At 41.1% G+C, this 25,542-nt stretch overlaps 2 protein-coding genes across 2 annotated transcripts; both read left to right on the top strand.

The window, feature by feature from the left end:
* Positions 1-3,582: 3,582 nt before the first annotated feature.
* LOC123746397 (uncharacterized) lies at positions 3,583-4,817 on the top strand. The gene is made up of 2 exons (XM_045727910.2): positions 3,583-3,726; positions 4,220-4,817. Exons 1-2 carry the CDS (start codon positions 3,715-3,717, stop codon positions 4,721-4,723), a joined length of 516 nt encoding a protein of 171 aa, XP_045583866.2. The 5' UTR covers positions 3,583-3,714; the 3' UTR covers positions 4,724-4,817.
* Positions 4,818-8,621: 3,804 nt separating this feature from the next.
* On the top strand, positions 8,622-9,854 carry LOC123746398 (uncharacterized). The gene is made up of 2 exons (XM_045727912.2): positions 8,622-8,764; positions 9,257-9,854. Exons 1-2 carry the CDS (start codon positions 8,753-8,755, stop codon positions 9,758-9,760), a joined length of 516 nt encoding a protein of 171 aa, XP_045583868.2. The 5' UTR covers positions 8,622-8,752; the 3' UTR covers positions 9,761-9,854.
* Positions 9,855-25,542: the final 15,688 nt, after the last annotated feature.

The following is a 25,542-nucleotide window of genomic DNA, read 5'->3' as shown; positions in this document are numbered from 1 at the left end:
ATATATATATATATTTATATATATATATATGTCGTACCTAGTAGCCAGAACGCACTTCTCAGCCTAGTATGCAAGGCCCAATTTGCCTAATAAACCAAGTTTTCATGAATTATTTGTTTTTCGACTACCTAACCTACCTAACCTAACCTAACCTAACTTTTTCGGCTACCTAACCTAACCTAACCTATAAAGATAGGTTAGGTTAGGTTAGGTAAGGTTGGTTAGGTTTGGTCATATATCTACGTTAATTTTAACTCCAATAAAAAACAATTGACCTCATACATAATGAAATGGGCAGCTTTATCACTTCATAAGAAAAAAAATAGAGAAAATATATTCATTCAGGAAAACTTGGCTTATTAGGCAAATCGGGCCTTGCATAATAGGCTGAGAAGTGCGTTCTGGCTACTAGGTACGACATATATATATATATATATATATATATATATATATATATATATATATATATATATATATATATATATATATATATATATATATATATACATATATATATATATTCTCATTCATTCAATTTTGCAAGGACGAATAATCTGGGGAACGGGACTGACATAGGCTGGTCGGCATCAGTCCTATATTGTTCGTATTATGATAATAAGAGGGAGCTTCAGGCCAGATAATGATTTGCTCCCACCAATTGAAATGTGGAATGTAGCTGGCCGAGGCCTTAAGTTTTTGAGTCGAAAATGACGTATTAATTTTTTGTAATAGAAATAAATCAGAAAGAGAAGGAAGAAAAGGGGGGATATTTGAGAAGATTGAAGGAGAAGGAGAGTGGGACAAAGCTGGAGATGAGGAAAGAGGGAAAGAGAGGGGTAAGACAGGTGTAGAAGATGAGAGAAGCACATTGAAAGGGAAAGTGGACAATAAAGATAAGAGAGAAGGGAGATAAGGAGAGAAGTGGGGGAGAGGTATTAAATGAGGAGGGGGTGAATGATATTGGTGAGAAAGGTAGAGAGAATGTGAATAGGGAGCCAGAGGAAAGATTGTGGAGTAGGAGATGATGAAATGTATTAGATAAAGAAAGACAAATGAAAGAGTAGGATGAGAGACCCGAGCGCTACCGGGTAACCCTTCTTCCACCTTGAACAGTTCTAAATGAATGAAAGTTCTCACTGTATACGTTCTTTTGTAGTCAATTACCATACCCCTTATAAAGTTCTACTGTTGACGATCCTTTTAGTGCCAGACTATTTGAACATCACTCAAATACCAATACTTTTATTGCTGTTTACCACTTATATAAATTGTTGAATTAATAGTTTACCCCTGCTATATCGTGTTCACTCAATAGTTTATTCCTGTTATAGATTCTTCAGTCAATACTACTTCAGCTAAAATTTGCCCAGTCAATACTTAACCTTTGCTTTAACATGTTCGGTCAATAGGTCACCCGCGATATAACTTGCTAAGTCAAACAACCCCAGTGGTCCAGTTGCTGATACCATCACTTGTGTGTCCTATAGTACTATATCGCTCCAAATGGTATAATATTGTACCGTATGACACTGTATTGTACCATATGTACTACAGTACAAGGTGCTCTAATGTATACTGTGAAAACATGACCTCGTGATGTACGTCAAACGTTTATTTAACTACTTCAACAATACTGCAACTTGTTCATCCACACGAACATATTGCACCATTTGCTTCACTTGCTTCTTCTTGATTATTAAGTGCTCTCCGTGCGTCATTATGTGTTTTTTTTAACTTATCATGTGATCTTTGTTGCCAATTTTGGGCAATATTAAAGAAATATTGTGCCAAGTATCCTCTTTTTTTCGCACATTATTCTCTTTGTTCTCTAGTATGTTTGCTATCAATATCCTTATATGCTCTCTGTAGCCAATTGTATGCTTTCTGCAACCCATCGACCACCGCTAAAGAGATGGGTATCGCGTTCACAACAAATGAACCAGTCCAGATATGTTTGGATGCAGGTGAGAAGCAGAGCGAAGAGATGTTCCCAGGTTACTAAACTTTCTGGCAAAAACTGGTGGATACTGGAAGCGTGTCTGGGGAGGGGATGGTGGGGAGGAGACAGCTGAGCTTTCCGAGACTGGTTCATATTGCCTGGAAATGTTTCTCAACAGAATTTTGGTTTTCCTGCCTCTCGAGGTTAGTTCATGTCAATGTACAAACTGGCGATGTTACCATGGTGATACAAGCACACAAAAGCCCAAACATACACACACGTAAGCACAACTAGCTGAGTACAAACCCGCAAACACACACACACAATATGTGTGTATGGGGTCTGGAAGCTGAACGGAACGCGCGCAGGACTCGTAATTCTTTAGCCCAGCTTCGATTCCCAGACCTGGAAGAAACAAATGGGCAAAGTTTCTTTCACCCTGATGCCCTGTTACCTAGCAGTAAATAGGTACCTGGGAGTTAGACAGCTGTTACGGAGCTGCTTCTTGAGGGTATGTGTGTTTGGGTAAAAAATAGTTAGTAATTAGTTACAATTGATTGATTGAGAGTTGAGAGGCGGGCGGAAAGAGCAGAGCTCAACCCCAGCAAGAAGAACTAGGTGAAAACACACACACACATACACAGGGGCCGTGGCGTAATAGGCAACGTTTGGAACTAGTGATCGCGGGATCCGGGTTCTATCCCGGCCGCGGCGGAAAAAGATGGGCAGAGTTTCTTTCACCCTGAAGCTCCTATTACCTACCAATAAATAGGTAGCTGGGAGTTAGACAGCTACTGCGGGCTACTTCCTGCGGATGTGTGTGTGTGTGCTAGCGATATATATATGTAGCAGACATATTCGATGAAAAATAGATTGGTTAGAAATTCGGAGTCCAGGAGATAATAGCTCGATTCTGCAAACTAAAATAGTAAATACACACACACACCCACAGGATGAAACTCAGGATAAAAACACCTCAGAAATTGAAAGATTACTTAGCAATCAAATATAAAGACGAAAAACATATATGTGTACCAACAGAAAGACGTCAAAGAGGAAAGGATAATCGCAGACAGTGATTCAACAGACAATGACTGCAAGCAAAAGTGATGAAAAAATAGCCTGAAGCAGAAAAAGAATCACAACAACTACTTGAGTGAAATGAATCCACAACAATAGGAACAGAGGCAGAGATGCATTTTGAAAACTATATAGCATGTAGGGCACAAGAACAACCTGACCTTTTTTAAAGATATTTATGACGTCAAATGCCAGAGTTCCTGAAGGATCTGGAGTTAACGCACCTAACCTGCAAGAGACTGAGTGGAATAGAGGTAAAGTTAATGAAGGAATGAACTTACCTGGAGGAACCGGTTGCGACGGCAATTATGAGACCAAACAAAATAGTAATGTGAGTCCTGAAAGAGACAGTAGAGGTACTGAGTAATTTCCTTACAATGCTCTCCACCTGAACATAGTAACGAATGAATTCCCACAGATTTAAAAAAAAAAAAAAAAACGCTGACATGTTCTCTATATACGTGCAATCCCAGGATGGTCCTGGAGAGGCGTCAAAAAACGACTTGTGAAGCACTTACAAAAAAATGTTTTTCATCTCCAAATAAAATAAGACAAATAAATTCCAGTAATCAAAAACTGGTCCTTGGTTTTGAAATCCCTGGAACTCCCCGAGCGTGAGCGGGACCTCTTCATGGCGGGTATAAAAGGTCGCGCTGCCTCCTGTTCAACACAGTAGACCCAGACACTCCAGAACCATGAAGACCCTGGTGAGTTACCCTGGCTTGTTCTCTTGTGCTAAGATATTCACTATTTGTAGCTTTCAATAAAAAAATGAAATTGCTAATGAAATAAAATGTTATTGATCTTTTCTTAACATCACCACTTGAAGTAAGGTTTTGATTTTTACATAAAAAGTAGCATATTCTTAGCTTTAGGTTCTTTATCTTATTAACTAAAACGTATTATTTTAATGATAAAATGTTCTTAGATTCACTTTACCAGTTTTCTTGTGTGTAAATGCAGGAGAAACTTGTAGTATCCCGTTTCTTTGTGAGGATTATATTTATATTTAGCAAATTATTTTGTTTAAAAGAAGAAAGTTCACATTTCTCACGAATAATTACTTAAGAAAGCTTAACACCATCGGGTAACATGAGTGTCTTCTGGGAAAATACAATCATCACATCTTGATTATATATTTCATTGACACTAGCACATCATACCACACAATTTATATAAATATTTTTATTCATCCAACAGATCGTTATAGCATTCTTGGCTGCCATGTGCTTGGTGGCCACAAGCGCTGAGCCTTCCCCAGATGCCGAACCTGGTCACTTTAGAGGAGGTTACGGTGGAGGCTTCGGAGGAGGCTTCGGGGGAGGTTTCGGTGGTTTCAAAGGAGGATATCGTGGAAAGAGAAGTGCTGAAGCTGATCCAGAGGCTCTTGCCGAACCGGGACACTTCAGGGGAGGGTACGGTGGGGGCTTCGGTGGCGGCTTCGGTGGTTTCAGAGGAGGATATCGTGGAAAGAGAAGTGCTGAAGCTGATCCAGAGGCTCTTGCCGATCCCGGACACTTCAGGGGAGGGTACGGTGGGGGCTTCGGTGGCGGCTTCGGCGGTTTCAGAGGAGGATATCGTGGAAGGAGGAGTGCTGAAGCTAACCCAGAACCCGTTGCTGACCCAGGTTTCCACGGTCACAGACGTTTCGGTGGAGGTTTCGGAGGATTTGGAGGGTTCGGAGGTGGAAAATATTATGGTTGATTATTTAATGACACGTCCGCTATTTTCCGTTTGACTGCTGCTCTGTATACCAAGTTTAATAATAAATAAATATGAATAATGCTATTATGATAAACTGATCTATACTTTATCCAAATTAATATTGTGTGAAGGAACATATTACAAAGAACGTCTTTAATATAAAAAATTATTAAGTGTTCAACACTAATTTCTACTCTGAGTAGCAGAAATAGTACACTGAGAGCTGTACCGGGGTGGCTGGTGGTTATTGGGTACTAGGTACAACACACACACACACACACACACACACACACACACACACACACACACACACACACACACACACACACACACACACACACACACACACACACACACACACACACACACACATATATATATATATATATATATATATATATATATATATACATATACTTATATTGCTGCTAGCTTTTCGAAGGAGTTGGGGTCTAAGCTAATCAAAACAACTAGAGACACTAGAGCTGCCAGTTTTCTTTTTCAGCGCCTTAGTGTGGCAATCCAGAGAGGAAATGCTCACTGCATCCATGGTTCTTGCCCGCCATCTGAGGAGCTGGAAGAGCTGTACAACTTGTGACAAGCAGCCTTGCACTCTGCATGTAATCAATAGTGTAACTTTTTTTGTGTAATGACATTTTCAAATAAAGTTAGATAAATATACACACATACCAAAAGAATAGGGGTGGTAGTATCCTCCTTATATATATATATATATATATATATATATATATATATATATATATATATATATATATATATATATATATATATATATATATACTTATATAGGGCATCCCTGCCTGTTTGTCTGTCAAAGGTAAGAGGCCAGACGCCAGTGTTAGCCTCATTCAATTTTGCAGGACGAATAATCTGGGGAACGGGGCAGACATAGGCTGGTCGGCGTCAGTCCTATATTGTTCGTATTATGATAATAACAGGGAGCGTCAGGCCAGATAATGATTTGCCCTCACCAACTAAAATGTGGAATGTAGCTGGCCGAGGCCTTAAGTTTTTGAGTCGAAAATGACGTAATAATATTTTAATAAAAATAAGTCAGACAGAGAAAGATGAAGAAGGGGGATATTTGAAAAGAGTGAAGGAGAAGGAGAGTGGGACAGTTCTGGAGATGAGGGAAGAGGGAAGGAGAGGGGTAAGACAGGTGTAGAAGATGAAAGAGGGAAAGTGGGCAATAAAGATAAAAGAGAAAGGAGATAAGGAGAGAAGTTGGGAAGAGGTTTGAAATGGGGAGGGATAATATTGGTGAGAAAGGTGGAGAGAGTGTGAATAGGGAGCCAGAGGAAAGATAGTGGAGTTGGAGATGATGAAATGTATTAGAGAAAGAAAGACAAATGAAAGAGTGGGATGAGAGACCCGAGCGCTACCGGGTAACCCTTCTTCCACCTTGAACAGTTCTAAATGAATGAAAGCTCTTGCTGTATACATTATTTAGTAGTCACTTACCATACCCCTTATAAAGTTCTACTGTTGACGATCCTTTTAGTGTCAGACTATTTGAACATCACTTAAAATACCAATACTTTTATTGCTGTTTACTACTTCTATAAATTGTTGAATTAATAGTTTACCCCTGCTATATCTTGTTCACTCAATAGTTTATCTCTGCTATAGATTCTTCAGTCAATACTACTTCAGCTATAATTTGCCCAGTCAATAGTTTACCTTTGCTTTAACCTGTTCGGTCAATAGGTCACCCGTGATATAACTTGCTCAGTCAAACAACCCCTGTGCTCCAGTTGAGTTGCTGATATCATCATCTGTGTGTCCTATAGTACTATATCGCTCCATATGGTACAATATTGTACCGTATGATACTGTATTGTACCATATGTACTACAGTACAAGGTGCTCTAATGTATACTGTGAAAACATGACCTCGTGATGTACGTCAAACATTTATTTAACTACTCTAACAATACTGCAACTTGTTCATCCACACGAACATATTGCCCCATTTGCTTCACTTGCTTCTTGTTGATTATTAAGTGCTCTCCGTGCGTCATTATTTGTTTTTTTGAAACATTATTTGCTCTTTGTTGCCAATTTTGTGCAGTATTAAAGAAATATTGTGCCAAGTATCCTCCTTGTTTAGCACATTATTCTCTTTGTTCTCTAGTATGTTTGCTATGAACATCCTTATATGCTCTCTGTAGCCAATTGTATGCTTTCTGCAACCCATCGACCACCGCTAAAGAGATGGGTATCGCGTTCACAACAAATGAACCAGTCCAGATATGTTTGGATGTAGGTGAGAAGCAGAGCGAAGGGATGATCCCAGGTTACTAAACTTTCTGGCAAAAACTGGTGTATACTGTAAGCGTGTCTGGGGATGGGAGGAGACTGAGCCTTCGGAGACTGGTTCATATTGTCTGGAAATGTTTCTCAACAGAAGCTTGGTTTTCCTGCCCCTCGAAACTAGTTCATGTCAGTGTACAAACAGGGGATGTTACCATGGTGATACAAGCACACAAAAGCCCAAACATACACACACGTAAGCACAACTAGCTAAGTACAAACCCGCAAACACACACACACAGTGTGTGAGTATGGGGTCTGGAAGCTGAACAGAACGCGCGCAGGACTCGTAATTCTTTCGCCCAGCTTCGATTCCCGGACCTGGAAGAAACAAATGGGCAAAGTTTCTTTCACCCTGATGTTCCTGTTACGTAGCAGTAAATAGGTACCTAGGAGTTAGACAGCTGTTACGGAGCTGCTTCTTGAGGGTATGTGTGTTTGGGTAAAAAATAGTTAGTAATTAGTTACAATTGATTGATTGAGAGTTGAGAGGCGGTCGGAAAGAGCAGAGCTCAACCCCAGCAAGAAGAACTAGGTGAAAACACACACACACACATACACAGGGGCCGTGGCGTAATAGGCAACGTTTGGAACTCGTGATCGCGGGATCCGGGTTCGATCCCGGCCGCGGCGGAAAAAGATGGGCAGAGTTTCTTTCACCCTGAAGCTCCTATTACCTACCAGTAAATAGGTACCTGGGAGTTAGACAGCTACTGCGGGCTACTTCCTGCGGATGTGTGTGTGTGTGTGCTAGCGATATATATATGTAGCAGACATATTCGATGAAAAATAGATTGGTTAGAAATTCGGAGTCCAGGAGATAATAGCTCGATTCTGCAAACTAAAATAGTAAATACACACACACACCCACAGGATGAAACTCAGGATAAAAACACCTCAGAAATTGAAAGATTACTTAGCAATCAAATATAAAGACGAAAAACATATATGTGTACCAACAGAAAGACGTCAAAGAGGAAAGGATAATCTCAGACAGTGATTCAACAGACAATGACTGCAGGTAAAAGTGATGAAAAAATACCCTGAAGCAGAAAAAGAGTCACAACAACTACTTGAGTGAAATGAATCCACAACAATAGGAACAAAGGCTGAGATGCATTTTGAAAACTATATAGCATGTAGGGCACAAGAACAACCTGACCTTTTTTAAAGATATTTATGACGACAAATGCCAGAGTTCCTGAAGGATCTGGAGTTAACGCACCTAACCCGCAAGAGACTGAGTGGAATAGAGGTAAAGTTAATGAAGGAATGAACTTACCTGGAGGAACCGGTTGCGACGGCAATTATTAGACCAAACAAAATCCTAATGAGAGTCCTGAAAGAGACAGTAGAGGCACTGAGTAATTTCCTTACAATGCTCTCCATCTGAACATAGTAACGAATGAATTCCCACAGTTTTAAAAAAAAACAAAACGCTAACATGTTCTCTATATACGTGCAATCCCAGGATGGACCTGGAGAGGCGTCAAAAAGTGACCTGTGAAGCACTTACAAAAAAAAACGTGTTTCATCTCCAAATAAAATAAGACAAATAAATTCCAGTAATCAAAAACTGGTCCTTGGTTTTGAAATCCCTGGAACTCCCCGAGCGTGAGCGGGACCTCTTCATGGCGGGTATAAAAGGTCGCGCTGCCTCCAGTTCAACACAGTAGACCCAGACACACCAGAACCATGAAGACCCTGGTGAGTTACCCTGGCTTGTTCTGTTGTGCTAAGATATTCACTATTTGTAGCTTTCAATAAAAAAATGAAATTGCTAATGAAATAAAATGTAATTGATCTTTTCTTAACATCACCACTTGAAGTGAGGTTTTGATTTTTAAATAAAAAGTAGCATATTCTTAGCTTTAGGTTCTTTATCTTATTAACTAAAACGTATTATTTTAATGATAAAATGTTCTAAGATTCACTTTAACAGTTTTCTTGTGTGTAAATGAAGGAGAATCTTGTAGTATCCCGTTTCTTTGTGACGATTATATTTATATTTAGCAAATTATTTTGTTTAAAAGAAGAACGTTCACATTTCTCACGAATTTTACTTATGAAAGCTTAATACCATCGGGTAACATGAGTGTCTTCTGGGAAAATACAATCATCACACCTTGATTATATATTTCATTGACACTAGCACATCATACCACACAATTTATATATATATTTGTATTCATCCAACAGATCGTTATAGCATTCTTGGCTGTCATGTCCTTGGCGGCATCAAGCGCTGAGCCTTCCCCAGATGCCGAACCTGGTCACTTCAGGGGAGGTTACGGTGGAGGCTTCGGAGGAGGCTTCGGGGGAGGCTTCGGTGGTTTCAAAGGAGGATATCGTGGAAAGAGAAGTGCTGAAGCTGATCCAGAGGCTCTTGCCGAACCGGGACACTTCAGGGGAGGGTACGGTGGGGGCTTCGGTGGCGGCTTCGGTGGTTTCAGAGGAGGATATCGTGGAAAGAGAAGTGCTGAAGCTGATCCAGAGGCTCTTGCCGAACCCGGACACTTCAGGGGAGGGTACGGTGGCGGCTTCGGTGGCGGCTTTGGCGGTTTCAGAGGAGGATATCGTGGAAGGAGGAGTGCTGAAGCTAACCCAGAACCCGTTGCTGACCCAGGTTTCCACGGTCACAGAGGTTTCGGTGGAGGTTTCGGAGGATTTGGAGGGTTTGGAGGTGGAAAATATTATGGTTGATTATTTAATGACACGTCCGCTATTTTCCGTTTGACTGCTGCTCTGTATACCAAGTTTAATAATAAATAAATATGAATAATGCTATTATGATGAACTAATCTATATCCAAATTTATATTGTGTAAAGGAACATATAACAAAGAACGTCTTTAATATAAAAAATGATTAAGTGTTCAACACTAATTTCTTCTCTGAGTAGCAGAAATAGTACACTGAGAGCTGTGCCGGTGTGACTGGTGGTTATTGGGTACTAGGTACAACACACACACACACACACACACACACACACACACACACACACACACACACACACACACACACACACACACACACACACACACACACACACACACACACACACACACACACACAGGATCCAAGAGTCAATGCTCGATCCTGCAAGCACAAATAGGTGAGTACACACACACACACACACACACACACACACACACACACACACACACACACACACACCAAAGAGCCAAAGCACAACCCCCGCAAGCACAAATAGGTGAGTATACACACACATTCAGAAACCTAAATGAGGAGGCTTTTAGGGCGCTTTACACTGCCTACGTGAGACTCGTCTTAGAGTATGCCGCGCCATCATGGAGCCCCCACCTGAAGAAACACATAAAGAAACTGGAGAAGGTTCAGAGGTTTGCGACGAGGCTTGTCCCAGAGTTACGAGGGATGGGATATGAAGAGCGTCTGAAGGAACTGAACCTTACGACACTAGAGAAAAGAAGGGAGAGAGGAAATATGATAGGGACATATAAAATACTCAGGGGAATTGACAAAGTGGAAATAGATGAAATGTTCACACGTAATAATAACAGAACGAGGGTACATGGGTGGAAACTGGAAACTCAGATGAGTCACAGAGATGTTAGGAAGTTTTCTTTTAGCGTGAGAGTAGTGGAAAAATGGAATGCACTTGGGGAACTGGTTGTGGAAGCAAATACTATTCATACTTTTAAAACTAGGTATGATAGGGAAATGGGACAGGAGTCATTGCTGTAAACAACCGATAGCTGGAAAGGCGGGATCCAAGAGTCAATGCTCGATCCTGCAAGCACAAATAGGTGAGTACAAATAGGTGAGTACACACACACACACACACACACTTACACACACACACACACACACACACACACACACACACACATTCCCCTCCCCAAACACACTTCCAGCATACACCAGTATTTGCCAGAAAGTTAAGTAACGAGCACGAACACATAATGACGTACAGACAGCACGGTAGCACTTAACAGGCTACAGATTACAAGTGAAGAAGATGGTGCAATATGTTCGAGTAGATGAGCAAGTTCCAGTATTGATGAAGTAGTTGCCTAAGGAAGTACCTAAGTAACAGAAGACAGCGAGTCACTGTGAGGAGTGAGGTCTCGGAGTGGCGAGGCGTGTATATAGTGGAGTCCCACAGTGATCAGTCCTTGTTCCTATACTGTTTCTGATATATGTAAATGATCTCCCAGAGGGTGTAGACTCGTTCCTCTCAATATTTGCTCATGATGCAAAAATTATGAGGAGGCTTAAGACAGAGGAAAATGGTATGAGGCTGCAAGGTGACTTAGCCAAACTGAAGGAGTGGTCCAACAAATGGCTACTAAAGTTCAACCCAAGTAAATGTGGGGTAATGAAACTAGGTGAAGGAAATATGAGGCCAGACACTCGATACTGAATAAGAGATGAAGTCCATTATAAGTATTTTTGTTTCTGCCCGATTCTGCCCGAAACGCTGCGCGTACTAGTGGCTTTACAAGAATGTAAATACTGTACTATCCAATGTATTCTCTCAAACCCAATGTACCTTCTTGTATATATATAAATAAAATAAAATAAATAAAATAAAATAAAATATTATTATTATTATTATTATTATTATTATTATTATTATTATTATTATTATTATAGTTAATATGGCAGTCGAAAAGTAATATCGAAAGACATATATAGATGTAAGTAGGTAAGTTGTTACAGGATGAGAGCTCCGCTCGTGGTGTCCCGTTTTCCCAATACTCTTTATCTGACTGTTATAGATTCAGCTACTCGGAACAAGTTCCAAGTAGCACGGGCCACAGGTGTGAACTAGTAACTTACCTGGCACAGAAGCGGGGCAAGTAGCACGGACTATGGTGAGCCCGTAGTGGAGGAATTACCTGGCACAGAAGCGGTGCTCTCTTGGATCATATGACGCTTTGCCTGGTTTAACCTTGACGACGAGCGGACGTTTGGACACCACCTCCGCCTGACCACGTTCTGTTACCGTTTGGCAGTATTCAACGGTCCGGTTGTACGACGCCTAGCGCATATGTCGCCTTGGGTCACGGGATTGTTGATAGATTTTGTTTACGTGTTCTGGTGTGTTATTCCGGCAGGGTGACGGTGTCCGGCGCCGGCTTGGTGGGCGGCTGCCTTCTTCTCTGCCGGAGGGCGCAGGATGACTTTTGTGTTTTAGTTGGGGGCCGAAATTTTGGTTTTGCTCCCCAGTGTTCTCTGTGTGGGGCGGTGCTTGTCACCCTGAGGGACTCCTGGGGCTCCCCAATCATCTGCCTGTCTGCGTTTCTTTGTCACATTGCATATTAGTTTCCAGTGATTGGCGTCACTTGTTTTGCTATTTGGCTTGGCGTTTCATCTCTCCAGACTTCGTGATTAACCTTTTACGGGTATGCCGGGGCGCATCCAAACCCCCCGATCGTCGTCGCCCCTAAATCAACAACAACAACATATAACGCTTTGAAACTACTGACATTGGCTGGTTGAATTGTGCTATTATAATGTATAATGTAGAATTGGACATATATTCAATGGAAACAGATGTGATGTGGATACTTTAAAACATTGGAAGACTATATAAAAGAGGAAAATAAGAATGTGCAAAAAGTTTCATATAAATATATAAGTTAATCCTCTTTTTGATATTGTTGCGTTTTCTATAATAATGATTGGGAATAAAGCTAAAAAAAACTCCAAATTTGGAGCGCAGACTTTTTTTATTATTATTATTATTATTAAGGTATACACAGAGACCCCCCCATTTGCCCTGATAATCTTTTCCAGTTGAATTTTAAAATGTAACAGTGTTTTGGCATTTACGGCTTCGGCGGGTAGGGGGGCTCCTTGGGTTTATAACCCTGTGGGTGAAAAAGGATCTCATGTATTCTGTCCTGCATTTGTGGCTTGTTGAGCTTGAATCCGTTGCTCCTTGTTTGTGTTGCATCTGACCTTTTGTTGTCCGAATCAAATTATTCAGAATGTTAAGTGTTGCGATGAGATCAGCCTCATCATGTACAGTTTGCAGTGTTTTAGTCCTGTGGCCTTCAACTGTCTCTGGTATGAGAGTTGACTTAGTTCTGGGATGATTGTTGTCGCCTTGTGTTGAATTTTCTCCGAAATATATATGTCCTTCTGAAGATTCAATATGCTTGGATACATGTTTGTTCCATGCTTGGATACAGAAATCCAAGTGGGACGCACTAGAGATTTATACAATTGAATGACTACATTCTTTTACTTGAATTCAAATCCTCGTTTGATTACTTCTAGTTGTTTTTCTTTTTACTTCTGCTCCCACTTGTTGTGCAACTTTCAATGACTGGTGGATTCTGACTCCAAGGTCTTCTTCTTCATCAATCTGCTGCAAGGTAATGTTGTTGATTTAGAAGTTGGCATGTGCAATGTTATGTCCCACACGCAAGTTCTTGTTTTTTTTATATTATAAAGAATTTGCAAGTACTCCGAATATTTGTTGCAACCCGTCCTCGATTCAAGTCCATTACATCCAGCAGTTGACCCTACAGACGCATTCATAAACTTTTACATGCTGTTCGTTCAAAACAGGAATTTTATCATATATAAATTAATATTATAATATATTAACATATTGTGCATATATAGGCATAGGTTAGGTTAGGTGTTTAGGTTCTGTTGTCGATTATTTGTATTTGTAGTACATGGGTGAAGCATTTATAGCGTTGTGATTCGAACAAAAGTCGCCAGTGAAGCACTTGTTCCGGAAGTGTTCGAACGTCAGCAGTTGTGAGTCGTGTGTAAACCGTTTTTCATTCATAAACAGCTGGGGGTTTGGCGGGTGCATGGAATCACTTTTGGGTCTATGTTTGGAGGAAGGGTTGCATGCAGAACTCTTTGTAAGCCGCAATGTCATTTATATTGCCTACTTTGCCATAAATCCTAGTGTCATTTGCAAATTTAATGATGTGGTTTGTAATATCCTCATATATTACATCATTGATGTAACTGATGTATATCCTCATTGATGTATATTGTTTGAAATAACTTCTGTCATTTTATAATAAATAGAAGGCTTAACCTAAAATAATAAAAACTATGAGGATTCGTCCTCTCTTTATATCTGTAGAGATAATTATTAAATATGAATTATTATCCCGAACTCTATGAGGACTTGTCCTCAGTTATAATAACTCTTACATATAATAGATAATGTGGAAGGGCTGAGACAATACTTGTGACCGCTGCGTCACCAAGTTCCCCGATAACACGAGACTGTTGAGTAACTGACATTGTTCTGTTAAATCTCATTCGTGAACTGCGATGTGAAGATTAAATCAAATACCTTCTATATAAATCAAATTAATATATTTAATTCGAATTCTGTAACAATTCGAACTTAAATGGCCATCTCATAATTTAATAACTATTGATTCTCACACGGACGGAAGTGTCAGGGTGAGGAAGGAGGAGGAGGAGGAGGCTATATTGTTTTGAAACACGAGACGGAGCAGAACCTCCGCTGCGGTCACTACAGATCTACAGTTACAAATTCCAGCTTATGCTGTCATAAAGCCGACCAGCTTAGTTCAGGACAGCATTAATGTCTCCGACTAACACTTGCGATAAGTACCTCGTGAAAAATTACTCGTTTTTGGCCATTAACAGCAATAATATCGTAGTAGATTGTTGGGTTAGGCTGCTAGATTACCCTACAATACCTAAGTAAGAACCCAAGTTATTCAGAGTTCTTGCTTGCTTAATAATGATAATGAATAATAACCAAATTTATAAGTTTCAATTTTAATGATTAATTCGCCAACAGGAGAAGTGGTATGAATATTATTGCATCAGACGTAAGGTAACCAGTTTATCTAGAAGGTTGCTCTGCTCTCTGACCATCCAAAGTTATTGTTGTCTAAGAACTCATCTGAACAGCTAAGACTTATCGTATTTGAGAAAATCAGTAGGAGCCGTAAGTGGTAGACTTTTGGAGTGTATGTGATCTTTGGTCGTGAAAAATGTGCCTAATTGTTGTTGCTGTTGTTTGAAATATCTTAGGTAGTTGTTAACAACTTAGTTGTTAGAAACAACTAAGTGTCTCTGGGTCTACTTCCAAGCAAACGCCTTAGATAACTAGGTCAAGATAACTAGATAACTTAGATTACTAGAATAACTACTCAATGATACTTCACGTTAATGTGATTTCTCTGTGCACTTATCGTATCTACTAACCCCAGTTCAGATAGTGCAGGCAAATTAAATAATTTAATTAATTAATTAAGTCCAGTCTAATATTTAATTTAAATTTAATTATATTTACAACTCCGGCTCTATCTGAATTCTAACAAACAAACTCCCCCCTTTCCCCCCCCCCCCCCACTGTGGGAATTGTGTATAAAGGTACCCATAATGTACGGTCCACTAGTTAAATTGAAATAAATAAATAAATTATCCACATAATTCCACATTTATAACAAAAAAGGGGATGGCATAACACCATACTCACCGGATGAGTATGGGGTGCACAACAAACTACCGCTCACAGAATGAGTATGGGCTGCTGAAAAACATATTGTTACTGACAACTGACTCTTGACAGTATTACTGACTCTTGACAATACTACTGACTCTTGACAGCATCACTGACACTGAACAATATCTCTGACTCCTGCCAGCAATACTCACACTTGACAATACGACCAGGATAAAGAGCAACTTGCCACAACACAGTCTCCCCTGCCCTCCTCCAGCAGTATAACCCGAGCCTGCATTAAACGTCTCCTCGGCTCACATCACGTATCTTGGATTTCTCTATAATCACTCTCCTCATCCAAGCAATCTCTGTGAGTCAAATATGATAATTTCATCATGTTTCGAGGCTTAGACATCTTAGTTTTAACTCTCTGCTGCTTTAACACACTGATGCATTATACGTTAAGTTTATAATGACTTTAACGTTATTATAATGAATCAGGGTACTTTAACACCCTTCTGCTTCATCACCCTGCTACTTTAACACAGTGTTACTTTAACACACTGCTACTTTAACACAGTGTTACTTTAAAACTCCTCTCCTTTACCACACTGCTACTTTAAGACACTGCTAATTTAACGTAGATACTTACACACGCTATGATATGATAAAGCCCAGTAGGCTCAGGAATCTGTACACCAGTTGATTGACAGTTGAGAGGCGGGACCAAAGAGCCAAAGCTCAACCCCCCAAGCACAATTAGGTGAGTACACAGCTACTTAAACATAGATACTTACACACGCTGTTACTTTAACACTGCTACTTAAACATACTTTACAGGGCCTCGCCGTTGAGTGGACAGCGCTCTGGGGGTCTTAGTCCTAAGGGTTCGATTCCCGGCCGATGCAGAAACAAATGAACAGAGTTTCTGTCACCCTGATGCATCTGTTCATTTACCTGTAAAATGGGGGTTCCTTGGAGTTAGACAGCTGCCAAGTGCTGCATTCTAGGGATATTCACCTAGTTGTGCTTGCGGGGGTTGAGCTCTGCTCTTTCGGCCCGCCTCTCAACTGTCAGTCACATAGTAGTGACACCCAGAAATTAGTCAGTGATATTCGAATGAATGTTTTAGCTGCTAAAGAAAAAACAGATTTGAAATTAAATTCCTATGGATACCATCACATGTTGGCATCTCAAGGCATGACACTGTTGATATGCTTGCTAAGTCAGCCTGCAGAAAACCAGTGGTAGAAATTGATATGGGTGTTTCATTAGCAGTGACAAAGAGAATACTTCAACAAATATCTAATGAAGATCTCACCGACCTAACAAATTCTCAAAGACCTGAAAGTTGTAGCATTAAATATTATGATAGATATCGTGAGGAGACATTCACATATGGGACTAATAGAACAAGAACCCGGCAATGTGATGTTATAGTGGCCAGAATACGCCTGGGATATAGACGTATCTGGCAGCTTTCTCAAAACCCAAATGTCGAGTACACAATGTGTCAACTTTGTGAAAGAGAAAACATACATTCACTTGAACATTATATTGTAGAATGTCCCATATTGACTGTCTTTCGCCCTCCTGGGCTAAGGTATGCTGAACTGTGTAATTACTATATGAATACTGGAACACTTGATGATATATTGGACTTGTACCCAAGATTGACCATGTAATGCATCAACTATACAATGTATGTATGTGATGTAACTATATAACCTGAGCTTGTAAAGCACCTTAATCACCTTCAATGGTTAAGTGCTTAATAACACACTAGTTTCTCTATCAGCTATCTTACCCTCTCAGAGTAGGAGAGCCATAAATGTATAAATGTGTGTGCACATATATATATATATATATATATATATATATATATATATATATATATATATATATATATATATATATATATGTTGCAACCCGTTCTCGCAAATTCGTAAAGTCAATATTGACTTATTAAATAAGGGCATAGGTGACATACTAAACATAATAGATACCCTTAAAAAGATTCATAGAAAACACCGACCTTACCTAACCTTGTTAGTATCTTAAGATAAGCATGTTATAGCTTCGTAATTACAATTGTTACTTAACCTATTATAGGTATAGGTTAAGTAATAATTGTAATTACGAAGCAATAAGATGCTTATCTTAAGATACTAACAAAGTTAGGTAAGGTCGGTGTTTTCTATGAATCTTTTTAAGGGTATCTATTATGTATTATGTATATATATATATATATATATATATATATATATATATATATATATATATATATATATATATATATATATATGTATATGTATATGTATGTATGTATGTATGTACGTATTTGCATAAAGTATATGTGGAAGCTGATCAGAATTACATTTCACCTTTGTAAATGCACATTAATGATACTATGTAAAGAACACATCGACCACTTTATGTAGGGCAGACGTAACTCTGTATATTTATGTATGTAGGTTAGATTAGCATTTTAAAAGCACTAGAATCACCTTCTGTAGTTGATTGTTCAATAAACCCTTGAACTAAATGTTTAACACATCTCTCACCCTGTCCATGGAGGACAGAAGAAAATGTATATATGCTGGTTAGCATTGTAAATGTCTGGCCACGTCTGTGGTAGAAAATAATAATAATAATAATAATAATAATAATAATAATAATAATAATAATAAAAATAAACTGTCAATCAATCAACTGTTATTAACTACTAACTTTTTTCACACCCTCCCCCAGGAAGCAGCTGTCACCTGGGGGACAGCTGTCTAACAGCTGTATAACTCCCAGTTATCTATTGTCTGCTAGGTGAACAGTGCATCAGGGTGAAGGAAACTCTGCCCATTTTGTTTCTGCCATCACCGGGGATCGAACCCGAACCCTAGGATTACGAGCCCAGAGCGCTGTCCACTCAGCTATCAGGCTCCCATGTGTGTAAATTAGAGTTAAGGGGTAAAGTGGCAGTGTGTGTGTGTGTGTGTGAGTATTCACCTACTTGTGCTGGCGGAGGTTGAGCTCTGCTCTTTCGGCCTGCCTTTCAACTGTCAATCAACTCTTACCAACTACTAACTAATTATTTTTTTCTCTCTCTCACACACACACACACACACACACACACACACACACACACACACACACACACACACACACACACACACACACAGTCATGGGGGACTTCAATCACGGCAGGATTGATTGGGAGAACAAGGAACCGCATGGAGGCGAGGATACGTGGAGAGCCAAACTACTGGAGGTGGCGACTAGAAACTTCTTAACCCAGCATGTCAGTGAACCCACAAGGATGAGAGGAAACGACGAACCAGCGAGACTCGACCTGGTTTTCACCCTGAACGACTCTGACATAAGAGAAATCAGTTTTGAGGACCCAGTAGGAATGAGCGACCACAGTGTATTGGTGTTTGAGTACCTGATTGAAGAAGGGTTATTGAACTCGAGAAGGGATACCGAAACCAAAAAGTTAGCATACCGAAAGGGAAACTATGAGGAGATAAGAAAATGCCTAGCAGATATAGCATGGGAAACAGAGCTCAGGGAAAAGACGGCCCAAGATATGATGGAATACATCACGCAAAAATGCAAGGATGCAGCAAACAAGTTTGTCCCAGTCCAAAAGGAAAACAGTGAAATGAAGATGAGAAACCCATGGTTTAATCAGAGATGTAGGCTAGCTAAGCAGCAAAGTAAAAGGGCATGGAGAAACTATAGGAATAACAGGACACTGGAGAGCAGAGAAAGATACCAGAATGCCAGGAATGAATATGTTAGGATGAGAAGAGAGGCAGAAAGACAATACGAAAATGACATCGCAAGCAAGGCAAAGACTCAGCCTAAATTGCTGCATAGCCACATCAGGAGAAAAACAACAGTAAAGGAACAGGTTATGAAATTAAGGTTAGGGGCAGAAGGATTCACTACAAACGACAAGGAAGTGTGTGAGGAACTGAATAAGAAATTCCAGGAGGTCTTCACCTTGGAGCAAGGAGAAATCCCAGAGATAAGAGAGGGAATAGCTAACCAGGAACCACTGGAAGAGTTTGAGATTACCAGCGGGGAAGTAAGGAAGTGTTTACTAGAATTGGATGTGACAAAGGCTATAGGCCCAGATGGAATCTCCCCTTGGATACTAAAGGAAGGAGCAGAAGAACTGTGCCTCCCGCTCTCCATGGTGTATAACAAATCACTGGCAACAGGGGAACTGCCAGAAATTTGGAAAGCAGCTAACGTAGTCCCGATATACAAGAAAGGGGATAGACAGGAGGCACTGAATTACAGACCAGTGTCCCTAACCTGCATACCATGCAAGTTGATGGAGAAGATTGTGCGAAGAAAGCTAGTGGAACATCTGGAGCGAAAGAACTTTGTAACACAGCATCAACATGGATTCAGGGATGGCAGGTCCTGCCTCACAGGGTTACTTGAATTCTACGACCAGGCAACAAAAATAAGGCAAGAAAGAGAAGGGTGGGCAGACTGCCTATTTTTGGATTGTCAGAAAGCCTTTGACACAGTGCCACACAAGAGGCTAGTGAAAAAACTGGAGATGCAGGCTGGAGTGAAAGGGAAGGTACTCCGTTGGATACAGGAATACCTAAGTAACAGGAGACAACGAGTCAGTGTGAGGGGTGAGGTCTCAGATTGGCGAGACGTTACGAGTGGAGTACCGCAGGGGTCAGTCCTTGGACCTATACTGTTTCTGATATATGTAAATGATCTTCCAGAGGGTATAGAATCGTTTCTCTCAATGTTTGCCGATGATGCAAAAATTATGAGGAGGATTGAAACTGAGGACGATAGTAGGAGGCTACAAGATGACCTAGACAGACTGAGTGAATGGTCCAACAAATGGCTGTTGAAGTTCAACCCGAGTAAATGCAAAGTAATGAAACTAGGTGGTGGAAATAGGAGGCCAAACACAGGATACAGAATAGGAGATGAAGTACTTAATGAAACGAACAGAGAGAAAGATCTATGAGTTGATATCACACCAAACCTGTCTCCTGAAGCCCACATAAAAAGAATAACGTCTGCGGCATATGCGAGGCTGGCTAACATCAGAACAGCGTTCAGGAACCTGTGTAAGGAATCATTCAGAATCTTGTACACCACATATGTAAGACCAATCCTGGAGTATGCGGCCCCAGCATGGAGCCCGTACCTTGTCAAGCACAAGACGAAGCTGGAAAAAGTCCAAAGGTATGCCACTAGACTAGTCCCAGAACTAAGAGGCATGAGTTACGAGGAAAGGCTGCGGGAAATGCACCTTACGACACTGGAAGACAGAAGAGTAAGAGGAGACATGATCACAACCTACAAAATCCTCAGAGGAATCGACCGGGTAAACAAGGATAAACTATTCAACACTGGTGGGACGCGAACAAGGGGACACAGTTGGAAACTGAGTACTCACATGAGCCACAGAGACGTTAGAAGGAACTTTTTCAGTGTCAGAGTAGTTAACGGATGGAATGCATTAGGCAGTGATGTGGTGGAGGCTGACTCCATACACAGTTTTAAATGTAGATATGACAGAGCCCAGTAGGCTCAGGAATCTGTACACCAGTTGATTGACAGTTGAGAGGCGGGACCAAAGAGCCAAAGCTCAACCCCCGCAAGCACAAATAGGTGAGTACAAATAGGTGAGTACACACACCTCTTTATCCATCCACCATCCCAACTTCACTGACAGGACAAACTCGTCAACATAACAGATACCACCAGAAAGATAAAATTGATAGGGAAGGTTTCCTGAGACCTGGAACTTTAAGAACAAGAGGTCATAGATATAAACTAGCTAAACACAGATGCCGAAGAAATATAAGAAAATTCACTTTCGCAAACAGAGTGGTAGACGGTTGGAACAAGTTAGGTGAGAAGGTGGTGGAGGCCAAGACCGTCAGTAGTTTCAAAGCGTTATATGACAAAGAGTGCTGGGAAGACGGGACACCACGAGCGTAGCTCTCATCCTGTAACTACACTTAGGTAATTAATATTAAAAACACACACACACACACACACACACACACACACACACACACACACACACACACACACACACACACACACACACACACACACACACACACACACCTGAGGGGGTTGATATCACACCAGACCTGTCCCCTGATGCTCACATCAAGAGGATAACAGCAGCAGCATATGCTAGGTTGGCTAACATAAGAACGGCCTTTAGAAACTTGTGTAAGGAATCTTTCAGAACATTATATAACACATATGTCAGACCAATCCTGGAGTATGCGGCACTAACATGGAGTCCATATCTAGTCAAGCATAAGACTAAAATGGAAAAGGTTCAAAGGTTTGCCACCAGACTAGTACCCGAGCTGAGAGGTATGAGCTACGAGGAGAGACTACGGGAATTAAACCTCACTTCGTTGGAAGACAGAAGAGTTAGGGGAGACATGATCACCACATTCAAGATCCTCAAGGGAATCGACAGGGTTGATAAAGACAGGCTGTTTAACACAAGGGGCACACGCACTAGGGGACACAGGTGGAAACTGAGTGCCCAAATGAGCCACAGAGATATTAGAAAGAACTTTTTTAGTGTCAGAGTGGTTGACAAATGGAATGCATTAGGAAGTGATGTGGTGGAGGCTGACTCCATACACAGTTTCAAGTGTAGATATGAAAGAGCCCAATAGGCTCAGGAACCTGTACACCTGTTGATTGACAGTTGAGAGGCGGGACCAAAGAGCTAGAGCTCAATCCCCGCAAGCACAACTAGGTGAGTACAACTAGGTGAGTACACACACAGCAAGCAGCTCCGTAACAGCTGTCTAGCTCCCAGGTACCTATTTATTGCTAGGTAACAGGGTCATTCAGGGTTAGTTTTTTTTAGTTTAGTTCATTTATTATGCACCCCATACCCATCTTGTGGGCGGTAGTGGAAAGGGTTACAGAGGCACATAATGGGCTCAGGGACTGAACCCCACAATTCATTTAGCTAAGCAAGTTACAATCTTGATAAGCTAGTTACAAAATTCAATATAAGTCATCACATCAACAATGGGTTCGAGATCGACCACAAGTACAGGTTCTAAATTAAGCAACTGACATATGTGGAGAGCTAGTGTCACAATTGATATGTTTGTCCTGCACACCGCCCCCCATCCAGTGGGCAGCGGTGGATAGGTTACAATCACTTAGTTACTACCTACAGTTAGCAAACTGGGGATATTTGGCATTCAGGGTGAAAGAAACTTTGCCCATTTGTTTCTACCTGGTCCGGAATCGAACCCGGGCCACAGAATTACGAGTCCTGCACGCTGTCCACTCAGCTACCAGACACCCTTGTGTACTTACCTAGTTATACTCACCTAGTTGTGCTTGCGAGGGTTGAGCTTTGCCTCTTTGGTCCCGCTTCTCAACCGTCAATTAACTGGTGTAGAAATTCCTGAGCCTATTGGGCTCTATCATATCTACATTTTAAATTCTGTGTATGGAGTCAGCCTCCACCACATCACTCCCTAATGCATTCCACCTGCTAACTGTGTGTGTGTGTGTGTGTGTGTGTGTGTGTGTGTGTGTGTGTGTGTGTGTGTGTGTGTGTGTGTGTGTGTGTGTGTGTGTGTGTGTGTGTGTGTGTGTGATAGAGAAAAAAATATATAATGGAAATAATAGAGGTAAAATAGATTGGTTAGAAAGACGGGGTCCAAGAGCAAATAGCTCGATTCTGCCGGCACAAATAGTAAAATAATAAATACAACAAAGAGTAAATACATTGGTACTTGTACACACTGCAAGTTTAACACCCTGCTACTCCACCCACCTTGCTACTTTAACTCATTGTTACTTTACCACTGCTGCTTTAACCCCCTTTCTTCCTTATTACACTGCTACTTTAACAGCTTTATACTTTTACACCCTTCTACTTTATTACACTGCTACTTTAACAACCTGCCACTTTATTACACTGCTACTTTAACAACCTGCCACTTTATTACACTGCTACTTTAACAACCTGCCACTTTATTACACTGCTACTTTAACAACCTGCCACTTTATTACACTGCTACTTTAACAACCTGCCACTTTATTACACTGCTACTTTAACAACCTGCCACTTTATTACACTGCTACTTTAACAACCTGCCACTTTATTACACTGCTACTTTAACAACCTGCCACTTTATTACACTGCTACTTTAACAACCTGATACTTTATTACACTGCTACTTTAACACCTGCTACTTCAACACCTGCTACTTCAACACCTGCTACTTCAACACCTGCTACTTCAACACCTGCCACTTTTACACATTCAGCACCCCTAGTGATACTCTCTGAGGGTACCAAAGTCACTTTATGTGCCCTCATCACTCTCCCAGTAGTACGAAGGTCACTTTTCAATACCCATTGTCACTCTGCCAAGGATAGCCAGGTCACTTTTAGTACGCTCGTCACTCTCTCAATGGGTAATAGGTCACTTTCAGTACCTTTGTCACTTTCACAGACGACAAGTTCACTTAGTGTGGCCTCTGCTCTTGCCTCCAACTTTCTGGTGGCATCTGTTATGTTGACGAGTTTGTCCTGTCAGTGAAGTTGGGATGGTGGATGGGTATGAGGGGAGAGAGAGGGAGAGAGAGAGAGAGAGAGAGAGAGAGAGAGAGAGAGAGAGAGAGAGAGAGAGAGAGAGAGAGAGAGAGAGAAAGAGAGAGAGAGAGGGGCGGGAAAGAGTGAGAAAGAGACAGAGATAAAGAGAGGGGCGATAGAGATAAAGTTAGGGGGTAAAAGATAGAGAGAGAGAGAGAGAGGGGGGGGAGAGTTATTTTGACGTCTTAGATGTGTATATGGAGGTGGCTTCCAGAACTTCTTTCAGTGCATTCCATTAACCAGCCGCACAGGATATCTTGAGGTTATCTTGAGATGATTTCGGGGCTTTTAGTGTCCCCGGGGCCCGGTCCTCGACCAGGCCTCCACCCCCAGGAAGCAGCCCGTGACAGCTGACTAACTCCCAGGTACCTATTTACTGCTAGGTAACAGGGGCATTCAGGGTGAAAGAAACTTTGCCCATTTGTTTCTGCCTCGCGCGGGAATCGAACCCGCACCACAGAATTACGAGTCCTGCGCGTTATCCACCAGGCTACGAGGGATACGAGTATTTCCTTACATTCCTCCGACTCGTTTGCGTTTCCCGCTTCCACTTACGTCTTGTCGTCTTACTTTTCCCTCACTGTAAAGCTGTTCTAAACCACCTTGTCAATTCCCTCCTCAGTATCATGGATGTATCGATCATGTCCCCTCTGTTTCCTCTGATCTCCAAGGTGGTGAGGTCTAGTTCTCTTAAGCTATCCTTATGACATAGTTCTCTTAGCGCCTGGCACTAATCTTGTTGCAAACCTTTGTTCCTTTTTTAATTTTGGTTTTATACTTCACACTGAGGATTCCAGGCCGGTGTTACATATGCCAGTATTGTCCAACAAAGGTGGTGTTGATTGCTTTGAAAGCGGCCTCGTTTAGGTTACTAAACGTTCTGATATTTGTTGATGATTGATACGCTGCTGATGTTACCCCTGTGTATGTGTGCCTCTGGAAATAGTGTTAGAACTATATTTGCTCCCAAATAGTTCTCTCTCTCTCTCTCCTACTCCTGTAGTAGCCTTTTCCTTATGGTGTAGATACCTCCTGGCCTGCTTGCTCCATTTCCCATCTTCATTACCTTACACGTGTTAGGATTAATTTCTATCAACCATTTTTTGCGCACTCCTGGAATTTGTCAAGCTCATCCTGTACCTCTCTTCAGTCCACCGTTTTTACACTCCTTAGTTTTGCGTCGTCTGCAAACATTGACATGTTCCGGTTCAATCCCCTGGGTGAGCTTTTCACATAAATTAGGAACAGTAGGGGTCCCTGAACGACCCTTGGGGAACTCCACTTGTTATCCTCCCCCAACTCGAAACCTTGTTTTCTATCACAATCGACAATCTATCTCACACAATCGACTTGAGAATGGTCCAGGACGGACCGAAACGTCGTCGTCCCTT

The sequence above is a fragment of the Procambarus clarkii genome, chromosome 80 (assembly GCF_040958095.1).
Source record: "Procambarus clarkii isolate CNS0578487 chromosome 80, FALCON_Pclarkii_2.0, whole genome shotgun sequence".
NCBI lineage: Eukaryota > Metazoa > Arthropoda > Malacostraca > Decapoda > Cambaridae > Procambarus > Procambarus clarkii.
Note: the sequence above shows the minus strand (reverse complement) of the source record. Positions and strands in the feature narration are given on the sequence as shown.